This window comes from Astyanax mexicanus, chromosome 12, assembly GCF_023375975.1.
Source record: "Astyanax mexicanus isolate ESR-SI-001 chromosome 12, AstMex3_surface, whole genome shotgun sequence".
Taxonomy (NCBI): Eukaryota; Metazoa; Chordata; class Actinopteri; order Characiformes; family Acestrorhamphidae; genus Astyanax; species Astyanax mexicanus.
Genome location: NC_064419.1, coordinates 26,391,404 through 26,413,773, shown reverse-complemented (window position 1 = coordinate 26,413,773; position 22,370 = coordinate 26,391,404). Strand labels below are relative to the sequence as shown.

At 36.2% G+C, this 22,370-nt stretch overlaps 1 protein-coding gene across 1 annotated transcript in view; it reads right to left on the bottom strand.

Annotated features, from left to right (window-relative positions):
* Nucleotides 1-22,370, bottom strand: part of LOC103035165 (phosphatidylethanolamine-binding protein 4) — a 118,215-nt gene that overhangs the window by 62,921 nt on the left and 32,924 nt on the right. Inside the window, exon 4 of the mRNA XM_007235480.3 lies at nt 12,758-12,856. Within this exon, the coding sequence (XP_007235542.3) occupies nt 12,758-12,856 (99 nt within the window). The remainder of the gene's footprint in view (nt 1-12,757; nt 12,857-22,370) is intronic.

Below are 22,370 nucleotides of genomic sequence, written 5' to 3'. Positions count from 1 at the left end.
TAGCTAAAGGACACTGCACTTGTCTTGTTGAATATGTGTGTGGGGTGGATGTGATTTCTGCCAGAGCTGCTTGTCTATTTGCATGGACAATTCTAGCCAGATGCCACCGGTCACAATCCTTACCACCCACTGCGTTGTCTGCTTGGGGTGATAATGTCTTCTACGACACATTCCTGGAACATATGGATGCTGTGGATCAAAGAATGTTAAAGATCCACACAACTTATGAAACGGAACGTCTCATCCCTCTGGCACCCACTATCAGGCCTCACCTTAACTCATAAAATTTAAGTTGTCTTGCCAAGAGCAAGATAACACCACAGAGAAGTGGGCATTTCTAAGCCGTCCTCTGAGATTTCACATCGTAATCGGTTTACGTACTTACGTATCCCATGACTTTTGGCATGGCAGTGTATTTTAGTACCTATTATATCTCATGTGTATTACACACTCACAGCTGCTCCAGCACCAGACACAATACTTCCTCTGTGTGTTACTGAGTGTCCTGCAGATTGCACTGTCCTGTGAGCCAAGGCGGATGGACACTCTCCCTGAGGTGTGTGTGAATGTGTGTGTGAGTGTGTGGAATATGCTCAGGCACGGATGCATATGCACACAGACAATTTCACACACACCCTCCTTCCTCAAGAGTGTCGTAGTCTTCTGTCTGTTAGTGATTAGTGATTAACCCGCTGACAAAAAACTCCATCGTGACCCAAAGAGAGGAAGCGAAGAATGGCCGTACACTCACACACCCACCTGTCAATGAGCGATCTGTGAGGAGATGACTTGGTATGTTTGCCTGTGTATGAGGGTGGTGTGTACGTGGAGAGGGGGTTTGGGGGATGAGAGAGACAGAAGAGATATAGTATATGTCTTTAAAACTAGGTGTGGATGTCTGGAGCAACAAAGGTCAGGATACAGACAGGATTAATTATGTGTGTGAAATAAAATAGTTAATGGATATAATCAGTTAACCCTAGGGAAGAAATATAACAATTGCAAAATACCAACTCTAAAGAACTGTTCATCAGAAAATGTGTGTTTTTTGCTAACATCTGAAATCGTTTTTTTTTTTTTTTTGCACAAATTTGACAAGAAAAACTTTAATTTTTTATAATTAAAATCAGTTTGGTTAGTTTAAAGCAGGCCATCAACTTATGACTATGTGGGAATAGAAAGCTGACACCTAACTGGAACATCACTTCACTGCTCATAAAGCTGGTTACTGGTTTCTGCTTGCATTAAATTCAAAGCTCTTACAATCGCCTACAAGGTGATGACAGAACAGCTCCTTCCTACCTGCACCTGCTCCTAAAGGCTTACTCTACCTCCCGGCTGCTGCGCTCCTCCAGTGAACGTTGCCTAGCTTTACCAAACATTCACACTCAGCAATTCAGACTGTTTTGTATCTAGTTCCCTAATAATGGAACAAACTACCTTCTACTACCTGAACAGGAGCGTCCCTCACTACCTTTAAGAAACTCCTGAACACAGAGCTCTATAAAGAGCACTTACTCTGATCATCCTTATTTGTAAGTCGCTTTGTATAAAAGCGTCTGCCAAATGTAATGTAATGTAATGTGAATAGGCAGAATAGTAGCCATCAGTTTTTGTTGAAAAGATAGCTACTTCACACCAGAAGGCAGCAAAATGGTTAATTAAATTCCAATATCCATTAGCGCTCAAACTTAAGGTAAAAAATTACTGTAAGGACTGAAGTGATCAAAGAGCAGGAGAAGTCATTATAATCAGTTTAACAACTTTACCCACCACCGAACTTTTCAGGTTTCACATACTGTACAATTTCTGTGCAAGATTACTGTAAATGATTATTTAATTTAGGCCATTCTGCTGCTGAATGATTCAATATTGTGATCTGTGGGTGGACCATTAGGGTGAAAAAGTAAATAAGGATTTTTCACCTAGCGGTTTATTTACATAAGTATACTCCTCTCCATTGCTAATGACTGTTCCTCTTCATTACTGTCAACATGGAAAACAAGAACATCTGCATTCAGAGAGCGAGAGAGAGAAAGAGAGAGAGAGAGGTAACGCAGCAAGATGGAGAACAAGAGAGCGCAAGACAAAAAGAGAGACAGAGACAGGAGCACAGGGAGGAAGGGGGGAGGAGGAAGACAATCTGGAGGGAAAGTTAGTTAGAGGCAGAACAAGCTGTTTGGGGAGCGTTTTTGGTAATGGTCCATGATTGAAGTGAGAGAGCGTGAGAGCAAGAGGGAATTCTGAGCCTGAGCAGGTCAGGCACGCCGGGCGTTAAACTAGGAGGGCATTGCAGCTCCTAAAGCCTCCTCTTTTCATCACCATCTGCTCCACTGGAATTAATAACTTCATTATCAATTCCTGTTTCACTAAATAAAGAATCAACACGCAGGAGTTGTGCAAACATTGTGGACACTGAAGAAGAGATTTTTCAACCTAACTGAAGGGTTGGAAGGAAAAAAATATCTGGCTAGAGTTATGTGCTTTTGCTGCTTTCTTTTAAATAAATATATATATATATATTTTTATTCAAAGTGACATAAAATGCATTAAATTAATAAGAATAACTTGCAGTCCATGTTAAGAAGCAGAAAAGGAAGGAGAAAATGCTGAAAATGCTCCAAATACATACTCTAGACATTAATTAGAATTAATATTAAATAGAATATCTTGAATCAGGAGAAGGGAAAACAGTGCCAAAAACCCTCTCTGGGACTAAATAAAGAATTAACACACAGAGGGGACACAGGAAAAAAAACTCATTCAAGAGTCTGTGAAAGAAAGTGACAAGGTTTTACACATTTTTATGTATAATACTCAATGAACTGTCAAGAAATATATGGAAATATTCAAGTAGTTACAAGGCAAAAGCATTTGTTAATTCACATGTTAATTCAAAATATGTGAAGTGTAGTACCAGAACACCTTTCCTTACTTAGGAGTTTTGTAAAAATGCAGCATTTTATGAAAGTGCAATACATACCATTCAAACTACACAATTTGCTATTATCACTGTGCAACGAATTCCTTGTGTCATGGGCCTAAAAAGAGTATCTGTGAGCTAAATGCCGGTAAGTGAAAGAAAAAAAAAATTGTTCACATGATGGAGAAAAGAACGGCTGCGACCTCAGAGTTTTCTGAGCAGGTAAAAGCTCAAGCACCTGATCTATCAGTGGTTGCATGGTAACTGTAGTAGACGTACAATGCACAAAGAGCTGAAGAGCACGGCTTGATCGGCTAGTGAGGAAAAACACGCCACGAACAATGACACAGGAAATGTTTGGAGTGGGTTTTCTGACTGGTGATGAGTGCCAGAATTCTTGAGTGGTAGCTTGGGCTGGGAGCTGACTGTGAGTGGCGAGTTGGCAGGAGAGTGAGAGAAGGGTCCATCTGCACAAGAGCTGCCAAGCAGAGGAAATTGTTGAATATAGTATAAATACAGAGATGAAATCACCTCAGATAAGAGAAAAGGTCAATAATGATATAAAGAAACACTGAATAGAGTTTCTGAGGCAGCGATTGTAGAGTGAATAAATAAATGAATGAATAAATGAATGAATGAATGAATGAATGAATTAGAGGTGTCATAGGAACCAATACTTAGGTGCCAGTTCAAAGTCAAAACATGGTGAAACTTGTTTTATATGGTATCAAATGGAAACAAAACTATTGCAGCCATTAAAGATTTGCAAACTGTAAGACTATATTCAGATTCTCAATTCAGATTTGTTGAGATGATTGTCAGGACTGTAATTAGATTTGATCAGATTTGCCTGTGTGGACATCAAAACTCTGCATAGGTTGCATGGGAATCCCCGCACTTGTGTGACTCTTGTCACAGGCATCAGCAAACCAAATTGGTTTGTTGGGTGGTCAAAAAACTGCTAAGGAAACTGTTACTATTTATTGGTGCTATATTTGTATTTGCCCAGTGTTGGACTTTTTTATTAAGTGGCCTTCTTCCAATCAACAAGTTTATTTATGTGTCCAGTCTGGGATTAAATAGAATTTCTACATCATCATAGAGCTGATTTGGGCACAATGCTTTTTTTTTAAATGACAGATTTTTTTATTATTTGAAGAGAAGATAACACTCCACCTCACTCTTGCTGCTAGAATAAAAAACATAATTTTTAAAAATAAGAGTTGAATAAATATGTTTATTTAATTGGTTTACTGATGTTGTGGTACAGAGTTTTGTGTTGAGAGTAGTAACATTTTAATCATTTTTGTACTGACTACGAACTTCTGGGTGGTGTTGTGTCTTCACTAGTTCCTTAAAACTTTCCAACAGATCACATGTTAAAATACAGACGCATCAACAGAAAAAAACATTATGAGAGCAGAATGCCCGAGTCTACGTTTACTATATCCAATTAGAGTTCCAACCAGAATTGCTAACAGCTGCACAGCCACCCTATAACTTAACCCATAGCTTTCTCACAAAGAGGTTACTGCAGATGGAAAAAACAGCCAAGTTACTCATGTCATCAACAAATATAGTATCCCCAGCAGCAACAAAGTAAACACCTACGCATGCATTGTTTCTTGCCATTAATTACTTACAAGCAAGTGGTTGTCCTTTACTGAAAGACCACAATCAAAGAGAAAAGAAACAGACCAAATGTTACAGTGAATAAATACTGTCTTGGTAAGCATGACTTATCTACAGATACTGCTGCACTGCTTTTACAGCGTTTGTGTTCCAAGGCCTCTTTTGCTGCTGAGCCAAAACCAGCCTACTTGTTGCAACAATTCTTGATCAGGGATGTCAGCTGTGAGTTCACTTAAGAAAAAATATATTTATTCAGTGTCATTGTACATTTGCACTGCAATTAAAAATTCATAGAAAGTGCCAAAAAATAACAGAAGTAATTTTTTATTAAAAATGTATTCTGTAAAATTTACTTATTAGAACATAAACTTACATGTTTTAAGCTGACAAAAATGTGTTGGTCATTTCAATATCATTGCTTGGCAGAATTTAATACTGTTTTAATGTTTAAAAAATATATATTTTTAATTTTTAAATGAAATACCACTGAGTTCTATAAACTTAAAATCATTTTTTTTCATTTTTAAATGAAATATCGCTGAGCTCCATGAACATAAAATCTGTTTTTTTTTTCCATTTTTAAATGAAATATCGCTGAGCTCCATCAACATAAAATCAGTTAAATATGATAGTAAAAAAGAAAAGTATGTTGATGTAATAAATCAATGTGTCCTATCACCCCTTTCTGGAAAAAACAATGTAACCGCCTTAAGTAGCTTGTTGTTTTTTTGACACAACAGATCACATAGAAAAAAAACATTCATCCTTAATGAATGCCTGAATTAATGTCATGACATGTACCCTTATTATAAAGTGTTACCATTTATTCTAACTACTTTTAACCTTACATATTGACAGAAAAGTAGAGGTAATCCCGTTAATAAAGAATGTAAATATACTACAAATTAAATGAATGAGTTCATAAAAATGCCAGTCAGCCCTTTAGTATTACTATATTGAACCCATACCTACACCATTAATATACAGTAGGAGAAAATTAGTGTATAGAGGAAAAATTAGAGGCTTATTTAGAGTAAAACACAAATTATTATATCTTTAGAAATAAATAGACATATGTCAAAAGTTTGCAACAGATTATTATCAGCACAAACTGGGTAAACAGACACTTGCAGTTTGTCTAAAAGTGTTAATGGAAGCCTAATATAAATTGTACAGACTGGCAGCAGGTTATCTTTAGTGATGAGCCTGCTTTGGTCCAGTGAGTGGAGGCACTGGGGTCGGCACAGAGATAAAGGGATTGTTGTCACGTGTCACACATCCAGAAGACCTGGTGTCATGGCGTGGTGTTGCAGTTTTGCACAATATCAGATCTGAATTGTTCTCCATTACAGGCCCTTTGACAGCCCAACAATACAGTAATGACCTTCTCTGAATGCACACTCATATTTACATGATTTAAACATGGCCATCTGCAATGTAAGATATATATCAACACTCTACCCCCTACCACAAAATGAATATTTAAACTGCACTGGAAGGATTATCACAGAACACTGTTAGGAACCTCTACAACTCCATGCCGAGACATCTGGCATGTTTTATTCTACTTCTGTATGTGTAGCTCAAAAAAATGACCAAGAGCTGCCCACATGAATCTAATTTTTCAATCATTTATTGTTTCTTGTAACCTTTTCTTTTTCTTTTTTTTCTGAATAGCTTTGCAATCTAACACTTCCTTCAGTGAACAACTATTTTTGTAACCATTTGCCTCATCACAGATTCAAATGAAATATATAACTTCACCTGATAAATAAATACAATTCCAAGGGCAACTCAAACAGGAAAAAAACTCATAGAATTCAATGGATTTGACTCACACAGCATGTTTTGTAATTTCTCAGAGATCTACTATATAAGCACTTACTGTATCATAATAACTCTAAATGGTTCCTATAGTTAGTAATAGATTTTAAAGGTTAGACACACGTTAGTAAAAGGTCACTGACAGCATTTGCCAGTTCCACTTGTTCAGCCTCACAAAAGAAAGGCTGCATCTTAAAAATAGCGAGAAAAAAAATAGTGACCCAACCCAAGATCTTCATGTAAAGGGTTTTTTTTGGCAGTTCTAAATCTAGCAGCTCTAAATCAGAAAAGAAAGATTACATCATACAAAAATATATAAGCGAGCGATGACACCTAGTCACCACCTAAGCTTCTTTTAGCACTCAACATTTTTGCTCATAAGAAAGCCATATTTAAAAGCTAAAAATGATCAAAAGATGCATATACCAACACCTAACATAATCAGTCATTTAAAAACATCCAATATAATCATGGGCGTGGTAGTGGGGGGAAAAGTGGACCTGACTACCCAGGGGTAGTTTAGGGAGAGGGGCCCATGAAAATCCTGATTTGTTTTTTTTTTTGCTTACGTTTCTTATTTACTGGCATGGATAGGGACCCACTGACATGGAGAATGTACAGGGCCCAGAATTTGATGCTACGCCCCTGAATATAACTCCAGCACAAGAAAAAAGATATACTTTAACATGAAAACAATATGGTATCTTCTGGTACTAAATGTTTTTAATAGGTAAATGATTGAAACTGAACTTGACCTGCAGTATTCCATTAGGAAAAACATACTCTTCAAAATATTTGTTTCAGCAATTACTTAAAATATAACTTGGTTGTGCCACCCTTGGCGGGAAACAACTGCAATCAAGCATTTGCAATAACTGGCAATGAGTCTTTCGCATTTCTGTGGAGAAATTGTCAGACTCTTTTTTTTACAGAATTGTTTTAATTCACCCACAGTAGAGAGTTTTCAAACATGAACAGCCTGTTTTAGATCATGACACAGCATCTCAATCAGAAGTCCACCTTCTTTTTGTTTTTTTTTCAAGCCATACAGAGGTGGCTCTATATTGTTCTTGAGGATTTTCTGGTAGAGAGCAGAATTCAGTGTTTAATCAATTACAGCAAGTTGCCCAGGCCAATGAAGCAGTAAAAGCAGCCCCAGAACATCACACTACCACCACCATGTTTTATGTTCAGTATGATGTTCTTTTTCACAGGATTGTACGTCCATTCCTGCATCTCAGTCCTGCATATATATAAAAAGCTGTGCTGAGAACAATTTTGAGCTATCAATGTTTGTACAAAAAAGGAGCTAAAAAAAAAATTAAATGAAAAAAATTATAATAAATCTTCAAAGAATGACTGAAAAGGTTGTGCATAATACTCAGTCAATTGTTACACACAAACTGTACCTTACACTTTGTTGAAATGTCTTGATCAATAGACCCATAAGAATTCACCAAAATGACCTAAAATAAACTCCTTTTACATTGACTTTCATTGAAAGTTAAAAAGGTTTTATCTCTCCTGTAACGTTGTTGTTTTGGAGATAAATGTTGTTCACTGAACAGTGACAATATACTTGTATATCTTGTAATTGACAAATAAAAAGACTCAGACATCGCAAACAAAAGATGTTTTCAATATTTTCTAGCAGCCATACATTTAAGCAGATTATATTATCTTAACGAACAAACAGGAACATACGCCTGGCCTTGCTCCCTCAGTCTGCAGCTGGCGAAAGGCTCAACTGATTTACTGAAGATTAGCAAACTATATGATTTTGGCTTGAAACACAGTGTAGTTTATAATTTCACACAAAACCCATTTATTGCATACAATATGTGAGTGTTTTTGGTTCACGAGTCAAAAGTAAACCCAAATAAACTGCGTGATAAAGATAAAGTATATCGTGTTGTTAACGCAGTTCTTTCACACAATGCTCAGTGTAATATGTAAAAGCACAAGTTCATTACTATGGAACCAGAAAAAGTAAACATTAAAAACAATAAGTTTCGCTCTCCACATGCAATACACGGCAGACATTACATTTTCTTGTATGGGGGCGTAACAAGTCAAATCATAGTTGTAATTTAATTTCTAAAAAAAGGAATTACAGGGTAGATTTCTAAATAAGGTGTATGAGTGAGAGGGGAAGCGTTCATTTGTGTGGCACCTGAAGCCCAAGAGTATTCCAGGACAGCTAATTCCACACATTCACACGGGACGTTATTATAACTTCAGCGAGGTCAGAGGAAGTCACCGTAGCAATTACTCACCTCCCACCAGCCTCATTAAACCTATGACCAACCGTGGCCACTCATCACACACACAGCATAACCCGCCGGCCAATCAGGGAGCCGACAGGCGGCATGCTGCCGCCCACACAGTGACAGGGTATTGAGAAGTTGTCTGTCTGAGCACCTGAAATACATTTGTTTATTCACAATGTGTCGCCTGGCCAGACGGGGAGGAGACTGGTCTGTGTGTGAGGGAGAGAGAGAGAGAGAGAGAGTTTGTGTGTGTGAGAGAGAGAGCGCAGTGTGAGAATATCAGGCCACCGTGAAGAAGTAGTATCAGACACTGCATTTAGACTGGCTATTAGTATTTTACAGTACTTACAAAGAACCGAATGTGAACAACTGTCCACATATTTTTTACTCTCATACGAAAACCTTGTAACCTTGTACACCTGTACTGTTTTAAGGCAAAATTCACTGTATGTTGTGTTAACAACATATTGTAGGAAATAAATATTATTGGTTTAATCTAATGACTAATGTACTGACTGATCTAAGGTATGTGCACTATTCTTGACACACTTTTTGGTGTGATAGTGTGCAATGTGGTATATGTTGTTAGTGCGTGCGGTCATTTTTGTGACATGTCAACACATCTAATACAAATTCACAAATATTTTAGTAGTCAAGTGATCAGTAAAATCGGTACAGTAACTAATGTGTTATGCCTGCCCTAACACAATAATACAGAAAGTTTAAATGAAATACTGTATAATCTGTATATTTTTTGCTTGTTTAGGAAAATACTAAACCAGTTATTGATGGTTTTTGTGGTTTGTTTTTTAAACTAGAGTCTTTGAAGTCCACTACCAAATATTTGTGATAACACATAGTAAAATTTAGAACAAGTAATGATAATAAAACACATGTTGTATAAAGTACGTAATTTCATTAATCAAACTCTCTATTTACCTCAAATTATTATTTACTAAAAATTATATACTTCTTGTCAAAAATTCCACGAAAAAACAATTCACATATGTAGAGATTTATGGATGAGAACTGAAAAGATATACTACTGAAAAACAAAGACCTGGATTTTATGTCTGACAATTGATAGAGAAGGAGGAATGAATTGTGTTAAAATTTTTCATTAATATCATATAGTGATTCAAATGTGCTATACCAAATGATTGTGCAGAAGTTACACAGTTAAAAATTCATTTTTATATATGTTTTATAAGAAACAAAAGATTTAGGTAATTATACAACATGTAATGATCTATACAGTGCATTTATCAGAGTTAATTCAACCCTTTAGTTTAAAATGAACACTGAGTGCTAAAGGGCAACAAACTGTTTATTTACTAATTTAAGGCTGACAGAAGCTTTTAGATTTCCAGTCTTTTTATTATTTGGTAACTGTACGAAAAACTATGCAAACAAGAGTGAGGAAAAAAAAAGTCTGGATCTATTTCTGTTCATTTATCGTGTGAATTCAATAAATTCCAGTTGTCTATTCTGTTAATCAATTATTTGTTTCAACTGTCAGCAAAACAAATGGAAGAAACAAGTCATATGAGGCCACATAGGCCTCACACACATCCTTTCTTCTGCTTTGCTGTCTCGCTCACGCGCTCCACTCTTCCCCAGTGCTCGGTTCCCGAGAGCCGACGTGCAATTGTTGCTGTCATGAAGTAGAAACGTTCGCCCACTCATTTGTCACGAATGCTTATCATGAAAAATACTCAAGTATTACAAGAGGGGAAACGTTCCTCAGACTTCATTTTCTTCCACTTTTTGAAAGTGATAAGCGTTGGTTTGGGGACATTTTTTAATCTCTAGGCAAAGACATGAGGGAAGACACTGGGTTGTTCAGTGAATAAGGGATGCCTTAGAGGACCCCACAAAGAGAAGCAAGGGAGTAAGAGAGAGAGAGAGAGAGAGAGAGAGGGAAAACGAGAGTATACTGACTGAATGAGTATTTTAAAAGTGTCTTCCTGGGCAGCTTGAACAGTAGCATCCCAAATGCACACAGCCTGCCTGAATCTGACTCTACATACCAGCACAGCGAAGCGCTGATGACTAACGTGATATTTTTATTCAATCATTATGTAACGCATCGGAAACGCAGCGCAAGTGTGAAGCACATGGAAGGTGCAGATACAGTCCGCACGATCCAGGAATTGTTTGCCCACCAAAGTGTTTTTGACACCTTTTCCTTTGCACATTATGTCCAGGACTATACGTGCCAAGACATGCTTTAAACTGAATCTTTGTCTTTCGGTATGTAGGATTATTTATTTTTTCGTTGTTCATTATAAGTGCGATGACTGCCACTGAGCCCTGAAGGAACATTCAGTACTATTTTATTCTTATCTCATAGATAAGGGTGAACCTTCTGGGGTTGAAAGACAATACCAAAGACAAAGGTGTGTTTTTAAGGTAATGAAGCGTGCACGATACAATTGTAAACTTGGCAATAAAAGCATGCAAAAAACCTTTAATCATCTTAACAGAAGTAAGACCAGACATACAACATTCTAACATCATTTTAATAAAGTCAATAAAAAAAATAGTTAAACAAAAACAGCTGCCAAAATTAATTTATGACAAAATACTAAAAAAGGCCAGTATAGAGATCAGTGGTAATTGTGGTTTTAGTATGGTGGATTTGATATGGTTTTAGGCTTAACCCTCCTATTATGTTTATTTGTCAGAACCAGCAGTGGTGTTTCCGGGTCATATTGACCTGTCGTATGTTTAATTATCCAAAAGATATCTGAAAAAAAATTAAATAAATAAATAACAAGTGTGAATTGATAATTATTATTATTATAATTAATATTTAGTGCAATTGTGTTCCTTACCTCTAAAAGGTAAAGGTAATTCACTGGATTGTCATTAAAAAATCATGTTCAACCTTTTTTAATGTTTCTTTACTTTTGAAAGACCAATATATAAAACAGTAGTTTTACATAACATTGAAACATGACACTGCAATGTTGTTTTAGTTTAGTTTTTGCAGGGTTTGGTTGCAAATATGTGAGATGAACCATTTTCAAATTATATGTTGATTACACTAATTAAGACAAGCAGAAGATGTTTCATACTGCAAAAATACTTTTGACCATTTTTTTATCTTCAAATTTCAAGACTGGTCAATTTGACCCGTAACATAACAGAAAGGTTAAGGTCCTTTACACCAAATAGTTTTTTTTCGGACAAAACTGATGTGTTTTTTAACACAGTGGGAACATCACACCAAGTATGACAGAGGTTCTGCATTCTGTGCTCAAACACAGGGCTGGAAATCCATAGACTTTTGAATTTCCATTGTTTTTCTCTACACCTTTATCAATTTTGTACTTTTTTCTTAACCTAACTTCTTTTTTGATCTGCAACCATGAAACAAGTTTTTTTTTCCATTAAAATGGTTTATGAAAGGACCACTAGCTTTTAGAATAATGAAAATGTTTGTTTTAGTACATTTTATAGCTTAGTAATTGTTAGTTTTAGTTTAGCAATTCTTGTTATATAAATTAAATCCAATTTACTGAGCGAAATGGAAAGATCAAGCACTTTAACAAAAATAATGACAACAGTATATTCTTTGTTTAACCACGACTTAGAAAACCTAACTTTACAGATTTTAGGGTGTTCTTTGTAAAAAGAATACAGTATTGTTCCACTGTATTAAACTGATTAAAACTTGTATTGCATTTCCAGTCTTTCACACATTCATTGTGTGAAAAAAGTGTGTATATTTTACTCATTTTTATTAATGTTATGTGAACATTAAAGAGATAAATACGTAAAAATAAATGTTTTGCATGATAGTGACAATATGGAGATTCTACTAAATTTGAAGTAGTATCAAAACTAAGATGAAAGACTGGGGCTGGAATCTGCTCATTTATTTTTTTTACTGTATTTTTTAAGGATGAACCCTTGTTTGAGGATTCATTACTAGATTTAGTTTATTTAATTATTATTGACTCACTACTACAGATTACACTGTTAGAACTATGAACGTAATTAGTGTGGGCCCACAGGAGCTTTAAAAAATCAACAGTTTGAGTTTTGATAGATGCTAGCAAAATATAACCATCAAAAATAAATAAATAAATAATTAACCTACCTCAATGTCAACCACCACCCAGTGCCTCCAGTATGATCTAGTGGGGTTAGTTCGGCTTGGGGCATCAGGATCCACCATTATCAATGTGTATTTCTTCTTCTGTGAAGAGGGAGAATTTTTTAAGTACAAATAAAGAACTGAAATATTCAGCATGAGTAAATAAATAAGAGGCACAATAAGTGCTCTTAGACAATTGTTCATTCACATGTTTTCATTACATGGTACTAGTTAAACCTGTTTTACATCACCAGAAAACCCATCCACTTCTCTTTCCTTTGTTCCAAAGACAGTAATTTGCTTTGACCACCTGTTACGGAACTTGCGCTAGTTACATTTGCATCTTGGCCTCTTACGGGTCAGGTTTTAATCTTCTGCTTATTAAAACGAGAGGAGGAAAGAATAAGAAAAGCAAAAAGCACATGCAATTCAGCTTTTTGTAGAGAGCGAATAGGTTCACTGAGTTTTATTTTAACTAAAATCACATCAGCCAAGCCCCATCGCAGTGACAGATCAATGGCTCAAGTACAGCTTCCAGTGTCCTCGAGAAACTCATCTAAAATGTGTGATGTACGGTGGAAAAAATGCCTTAATTAGCTGCTGATATTTTCAGACCATCTTCCACTCCTCTCACATTCACTACATCTCAATCTGTCTGCAAGTTTTGTTTTTTCCTCTTCCTCTCCTTCTTTCTGTCTTTTTACAACAACACTTTCCCGTAAACAACCTGGCAGACATTTTGGGCGCTATACCACAACAACGACTGACCAGCTTAATTGCTCCAACTACTCAGCTTTTGCATGTCCCCTTAAAGTTGGAGAATTGTGGGAGCAGATTGAATTATTGCGTGAGCACATTTGTCATCCCTGGTGCTGAGCCCAAAATCTGCCAGACCATATGATGGCGTTATTATTATACGCCTCTCTCAGGCAAACAGGCCTGTCAATCATGCTCGTTACCATGCAACAGGAGCCCCTCCCCACAGTAAAGAAGAGACGAACATGACAATCATGAGCACAGCACACTGTAGTGGAAAAGGTTTAGTGAAGTAGGAGCTGAGAAAACTGAAAGTAGACTGTTTATATATATTTAACTGTTACATTTGGAGGTAAGCCCCATAAAAGCCAAATAAACGGCTATAATAAACCCAAAGAACAGCTTTCAGCTTAGCCTAGCCTTCAAATAGACCACGATAGTTTATTTCCCGAGCAAGAGATAAAGACAGTCACAGGAAATAATGCTTTTCCTAAGGAGGAACCTTGGCAAACCTTTTTTTTTTGTTAGCCTACTCTATCTTACACTGCCGAAATAACCCAGAGACTGCTTACGATGAATCATAATCTTGCAAATTAAAGCCACTAAAACATGAAAATAAAAAATCCCTTATTTCCCCTCGTCTCCAGAGCCCAAATCCGCTGCTCACCTGACACAAAGCAATAAACCGAAACAACCCTAAGCCTAATAATCGGATGATGTTTTAAGTTTTAGTGATAGTGCCTGCAGGTAATACCCAAACACACCACAACAATGGAGCCTCCTCCACAGCCTGTCACTGGAAGCCTTGACTGGAGCGTGCTGAGCTGCCACCCCCCATGGGCAGATTAAACACTGTTCTCAGACCTGTTGCCTTAGAGACAGCCAGAGCTCACCAGACTGAGCGGCAAATTGACTACAGTATGTTACACTTATAATTATAGGTGCATTAATTGCATGCAGTGGATCAGTGGACAATGCTTTCTACCTGAGTGCAGACAGTTTGAGTTTGTGATGCAAAGAGAATTTTACTATGGGAATAAGTTTGTTATTGAACGCGCTACAATCTCAGATGTAGTCAAGTGTCATTTGCATTTCATCTGTGACTTAAATGAAAATAAGCTAAATAGCAGTATGCATGTGTTTGTCCCTAGAATGCAACATGTATGTCTGTCTATGTGTGTGTGTGTGTGTGTGTATAATTAATGTGCATTTAGACAGATGGAGGAAGCAAATGTAAGAGAGGAAGAGTAGGGGAGGGGGTGCGAAGCCTACAGTCTCTCTTTCTCTCTCTCCCTCTGACACCAGCTGGACCAGTAACCACTTTAGGTACATTTCACAAAGGTGCATACAGGAATAACTACGCTTGACTCTGGCTTCAGTCATTAAAACTTATAATGAGGGTTTTATATAGAGCAAAGCCGAGAATGAGCAAAGTACAGTGAAGATACTCATTTCAGCCCTGTTTTGGTCAGTTTGTCTAAAAGCAAAAAGAAATCTCAATAATAAGCTTAAAAGCAACAAAAAATAAGCCTAAAAAATAAGTTAGATCAAAAAAATCCGGTGCAAATTGACACCTGTAAGGATGTAAGGAGGGCTATAGTTTCACAGCGCATGGCAAAGATACCTTAGGTTGTTCAAGTCCATAACAAACCTCAGATGTAATATGACTTTCAACACTCAATCCACACAAGGCACAATGCTTCTTGCAGCTTTGGCAATTTTGTGCATCATAGCCTGTATTCTATATATTTATAATGCACATGTAGCTGCTAATTTTCAAATGAAAATGTAATTATAACTATAAGCAGGTTATCATTACATGTTTTTAGAGGTAATGGCAGTATGCAAGTAGACACTCTTTTTTTAGTCGTTTACATTGAGATTTCTTATCTCGTGTCAGTTGGTTTTAAATTTTCCTGAAGTTGTGATTAAAAAATGATATTACTTCACCTCCCTAAGTAAAACTTATCCCAACCGAATAGGACTTGTTTTTGCTCATGTTAGAGACGTGTATTTAGTATGATATTAACAAGCAGAGACAAACCAATCTCACTGAGTTCTCTCGATATTCTGACAAAAGAGGTGGAGCCTTAACACAGGACAGTTTTACGGTCATAAGTCATACTCTCTCCATCAAACGAACCTACAGAACAGTGATGCGCCTCTGTATCTGCACATGCATGCTTTAGAGTCTGGGGTTGACTATTCTGAGATACAGATTTTGGCATTCCACCAGGGCACATCTTAAAATCTACATCAGGGGGTTTGATTGTGGCCTCAGGGCATCTTGGAAACTCCAACATGAGAGAATTATGTTTGGAGAGTGTGTGCCAGAAGCTCAGCTGTATGATTTAGCAACATACCAGGGTCTTTGTAGAATAAAGGCGTGTCAGTTCCAAGTATTAAAACATGGGAAGTTAAGTCTTATCCCTCTGTGACCTATAGCCACAGATATGCACAATGACAGAGATGTTACATTAGAGTTAAGTATAGTTCACATATTCAATGAGGGTGCCAATATTTTGTTCTGACATGCCAATGTGTATTGGCCCCATGGTGTAAATTCCACGTTACAAAAAAAAATCATGAAAAAATAAGATTTATGCAACGTTGAAAATAATATGTATATTACAGCATCGCAATGATTACCAAAAGACAGGAAATGTAATATAAAATTAAGAAGTGCACCTAACAAAAAATAAAAGAATACAAAAAAAATAATTATGAAAGAATGACAGAAAAAGAAATTAACAAGAGCACGATTATTTGTAGAAGTAAAACACAATAAAGAGAAGGGAGAAAAAGGAGGAGTGACATACAGAAGCAGAGAACATACAGATTTTAATAATAATAGATAAGAAAAAAATACAGATATAAGAGGCATAAAAGTAAAGAAATTAAGAAATAGAAAAAAGGAGGAAGGATAGGATGGCTATTCACAGAAGAAAGTGAAAATACAATAGAAAAAGGACATGTGAGGCAGAATGGAAAAAATACAGGATTGAGATGAAGAAGAATGAAATTCTATCCGAAAGAAAAAAAAGAGATGTAGAAGACATGCAGAGAGAATGAGAGAGAAAGAGAGAGAGAGAGAGAGAGAGAGAGAGAGAGAGAGAGAGAAGAGGTGGAGGGAAAGTAGAGAGGGAACGAGGCCCCTATGTGAGTTTATAAGTTCATGGTTTATCCCTGACCCGATACCAAATCGTGTCGTCCGTTCAAAAGCCTATAAATATCTCTCCTGCTTTATCCTTTTCTCTTCTTCTTGGTTCACACACACACACACACACACACACACACTCACAAAATCTGGTGGTAATGGTACGCAATCAATCCCAAATCCCTCTTTAAGCAGTGAAAACACTTGAACTGGTTGGGTAATTAACAGGTATCTATGTTGTGATTAAGATACAGAGTCGGCTTAAGAGCCATCGACTGTAGCTTAGCGCAAGGTTAGCTGATCGATGAGTAAATACTGAGGAAATCTCCCAGTTAAAAACACTGCAGTGCTGAGACGAATACTGATTTATTTCATGATGCAGAGGGATGGATTTGTCTCCAAAATTTAAACATCTAAAAAAGCTAAAATAACTCGCACAACAACCACTATAACCTAATGACAGCTAAAAGTATCATGTTAATTACGTATGTGGAGGCACACTTTAGTTGATTTATTTTATTACTAACATTAGTGTATAATAATATAGTACTTAATGAACAGTTCATAGTAATACTAGGTCTCAGGCTTAATAACTGAATAATAAAATGGGTTCAAGGGGCTAGCAGTGTAATGTATTTAAAAAAAAATGGGATTATAGGGGGAAAAACAGAAGATTAGCTATATCATTTGCAACCAAACGCAAATCTGATGACACACGCATAGGAGCACAAAAAAAAAACATTCTAGGGGTGAAAGAGAGGAGAAAATGGAGGAGGTGGAAGAAGGGAGAAAGTGTGGAGAAAAATAATTGCCATACAGTTAATACCCCCTTGAACATTATTACTGTTTTTAATCTTTACATTCCTTGTTCAAAAGTTTATTTTTTTGGAAGTAAGTCTTTTTAACGTTAATGTAAATCCATAACTGCATGTTAATTACATTGTGTTTTATGCATTTACATTTTTAAATGAAACAGTAATGTTTATTGATATGTTTATTGACAGGTTTTATACACAAGCTCCATTCATGCTGTTTATTCTGTATTTTTTCACTGGGGCTCTGAATCAAATTTAAGGAATTATTACTGTAAAAAATTAACAGCAGCAGTAAAACCCTTATGGATAAAAATGTTTAATTAAATCCATAAATCATATGTGTTCTAAACAGTTTCAAGTTAGCACAAGAAATTTGCCTGATCGCCAAAAAATCAACTATTAAAGGAGTTGTCATTTACATTTACAAAATTGTTAACAACATTTCTGGCCCAAACACTTTAATTTAAATTTAAGATGAACACAGATTAATGGAAAAAGAACAAGAAAAAAGAGGGAAAAAGTCAAAATGGTGAGAATAGCTGAAGACAGTTCGGGATGGTTGCTATCAGAGGGCATACGATGGGGTCAGTCCTGTAGGTCAGTGGGGTTAGAGGTCAAAGCAGGGGCAGTAATTGAATCCTGACTGAAGAGGAAAAAAGAAGAGTGCCGAAACAGAGATTAGAGAGACATATATCTCTCTCTCTCACTCGCACACACACATTCACTATTTCCTACTCTATTTCCCATAAACACATCACCATACACACTACATCACCAGGTCAGTGCTTTAGAAGAGGTGGAAGAAAGGGAAGTTTTTAGGGTTAGGAGAGGTGTTCTTTACTGTCTTTGCCATTATCATTAGTTCTACCTCTTGAAATGATGTCTCTCTCTCACACAAAAAACACGGCTAAATCTACCTACCTACCCAAATAAGTCTCAAGAAGTCTCAAACAGCTCTTAATAAAGAAAACTCTTTATTTAATAAATGTAGTTTCAGTACACACTTCATGACTACCTGTGTTTTAAATAGAGGTTTCACACTACACAACTGATCAATGAGGCAAGATCATAAATCGTTCTTCATTTGAATAATTTGAGTTATGTAAACCCAAGATCAATCCCTAGAATTAGCCCATTTTCCCCGTATATGTGTATAGTTTTAACGTCTCACGTTTTATCTCGTGAGACCATCCTTTTTTCGAGCACCGCCCTCTAACTGGAGGCTGGAGGCAGCATTTTGCAATTGGCCACCTTAAATACCTTTTCTCATGATTGGATACACATGGCTATGAAGTTCAAAGCTCAATGAGGTTACCAAACCAACTTTGTGCTTCAGTAAGTAAAATTTAGTTAGGAGTATTCAAATCAATAAAATGATAAGGGTGCCCATACTTTTGCACCAGTCAAATTTTGGTTTAATGCATATTGCACATTTTCTGTTAGTACAATAAACCTCATTTCAATCCTGAAATATTACTGTGTCCATCAGTTATTAGATATATCAAACTGAAATGGCTGTTGCAAACACCCAAATATTTAGAACTAAAAATGATTAAGATTAATAGGGGTGCCCAAATGTTTTCATATGACTGTATTTGTTCTCTAACAAACACTTTCTTTCACAAAAACATGCAAAAACTTGTGCAATGTTTGGCCTGACACATTCTGTTTTTGTGTATGTCCAAAAAAAAACAAAGTTGTCAAAAAAAAAAAACAGACGAAAAAAAAAAGAGAATATGGATGAGAAATAACTCCACACTTATTGGCTTTAGTTAGTCACTGCACGTCCCAGTCACAACACTTTTCACATTTTGCCGGCAGGTCCGGATATCTGCTAGATGTTTAGTGAGGGTTTGCAAGGCATCATTGAGCTCTCAAAGTGCTTCTTTCAGCAGCTCAAAAGTATTGACCAAGCCAGCAACCGAGCCAAAAACTGAGCCAGCAAATTTACGATGATATTCAAATGATTGTCTTTTGGCTTTCTGTGGTGTGCCACATTCATAAATGTTTTTTTTAGCAGTTAGAGTTCAGAAATCAGAACGTTTAGTTGTGACAAGCCTTAAATAAAATAAATGGCAATTTAGGTATGTGCAATTTGGTTTAGGTGATAAAAGCTATATGAGATTTCTGTAGTCTGCACTTTAGATTCAGAAAAACACATTTAATATACAGCATTTCCATGCACTAAGAGAGAGATATGTTTTATTAGAGAGAAATACAGTGAGGGAAAGAGAGTGAGAGAGAGAGAGAGCAGTGTGTGCCAATGTGTGTACAGCAGTAGTGTGTGGGAATACACATAACCATACCCTCATGACTGGAGTTCCCACAGCGCAGCTTCCCACTGTTATAACCTGAACTTAATCTCATCTCATAACGGCTGTACTTCAGCCCATAGAGAGGTGATTACAGTTATTATGGGATGGCTGGCGCTGGCACTCGTGCTGTTCGCTAACGTTCAGTGTCGCTGTGAGTGGCGTACCTCGAGTCATACTCCCGCTGGTAACGGACATGTTCCCTGCTACTCGTCTCTCACTAATACCAGCGCCTTGGTGCTTAAGGATTAAGAAACTAAATTCATTACAGTCATTACCAGAGAAAGTTAAAGCCACAAAGCCATGAAGGGTTTTTCAGTAGGGAGAGAGTAAATAGACTGTTTTTAATCCTTTAAATGCTCAGAACCCATCAATATGACCATATTCCCTTTCCTCACTCTTAGAGATATATAACTTATAAGCATGTTTCAGAATAAACAATGAATCTGTACTATATAATAAGCATTATGATTATAAACAGAATAATACGCTTGCCGTTTAAGCATTTCAAACATACCAAATTGAACAGAAGACACTATGGCAATTGTTAAAACAGTTCTGCAGAAAACAGACACCATCTGGACCAAAAATAATGTATTCAAAATAATAGAAAATACAGACCTTTTTATTACATAAGTGCATTAGTAAACCTAAATGCTATGTGCATGGTTATGAGATGGGCATGAACTAAAATCAGTCAATTATTTGTAAAAGAACCACAGATACAAAAACATGGAACACACAATTCACATTATACAGACAGTTTATAGTATATACAAACAGCAATGTGTAAATGTGCTCTCTGTCCAGACAAACTCTAGTAATGTGAAATTTAATTCACAAAGATTTTAGTTCAATAAGAAATGTGTTTTTGAACATTTACCAGAGAGGAATCTTCATGTTTTCTTTTGGGTATGAAGTATTGGGCGAATCCCTTTCCAGAAATAAGGTGAGCATGTCAAAAGTAGGAGGTCACAGTAATGCTACTAAATCAAAATTCTGCTTGCATTTGTAACATTTAATGGCACTGTAGAGCTCTGACATGTTGATTATTTGTGTACCACCTTTTTTATTATTTCCGTTTGCTCTCAAGCACAACAATACTTTATGGGTATCGTTTATTACCAGGCTTTTAAAGGGTTTATGAATAGTTTATAAAGGAGTTCATTAATGGTTATTAATTAGGTTTTAAATACTTAAAAACTTTAATACTAAGTTATAACACACAAATAGAGTTGCTGGGTACTTATCTCACTTTTCCATCAGTCAGCATTATCATATCTGATAAAATAATGCACAAAGTCAGTTTAGTCATTGAATATGTTAGTATACACCACATTGTCTATTTACAGAAAAGACAAAAGAGTTTTGATAAATGTAGAAATTTATGTGTAATTACTAATTGAGAAACGACAGGTCACTTTTGACCTTTCTATGTATATAATGAAACTGCATATTAATGTTTTTTTTTAAACAATCTAATTAATAACTAGTAATAAACTGTTATAAACTATGTATAAACTCTTTAGAAAGGTCCCTTATTTTAAGTACCACTTTATGACTTCCCCTTAATGTAGAGATTTGTGCAAGCGAAGTAGCCATAGCATGTGCATGAGTTTTTTTTTTTTTTATATATATTTTTAAAATGGTAATCTGACCTTTATTTTCTAGTATTTTTGTTTCTCTTAACATATACGAGGATTAGTGAACTTTTAATTGTTAGGGATATTTGAACATTGAAATTGAAACACTGAGGTCAGCAAAAATGATTGAGATCAAGTCCATATACATGTACAATAAGTCGATATTATAAATATCATGACAGGCCTATAACCAAGTATCATATCAACACATGGAAAACTATTATATCTCCAAAAATATATGTTTTATTAAAATAAAAAACGGTTGTTGTTTAAAGACCATGGAAGAATGTCAGAAAAGCAAACAAGCAAGCACCCAGTTAATGTGGCTATGATTTGCTTCAGATAGAACCACTTGAATAGTATGATGGGATAAATCTGGCATTCTAAAGTGTGTTACAAAAAGGCGCATGGCACAGATGGAGTGCTTTTCAGTGGTAGATTGAGATGCGACAACTTGGATAAACTGAATGATCGGCACAGGCAGATAATATATGTAAGAGAACAGAGACTCCCTGATAAGCATGCTAATCCGCAACACTGCCAAACACTCAGTGCCTGGACACTGCCAAGTATCTGTGATGAAGCACTACACACACACACACGCACACACACACACAGAAAACACTTCTGCACAAAAATGCACTTACAGGCAACCACACACTAACAGGAAAACACACACATACCACAGCTACAGAAAGAAACATTAAAGCAGCCCATTTTTCCATCACTTTCCAAAAGTCACAAAATTTGAAAAAAAAACAAAAAAAAATTCAAAGAGCCCCCCCCCCAAAAAAAAACAAAAAAACAATTAAAGCAGGTCTATCTGATATGCAGCCCCTTTTGAGAGAGATATTCTAAATATAAACACATATTGGAAACGGGATTTTGTTTGACTTCAGGCAGCTATATGTGTTTCCATGGCAACACTTTTTT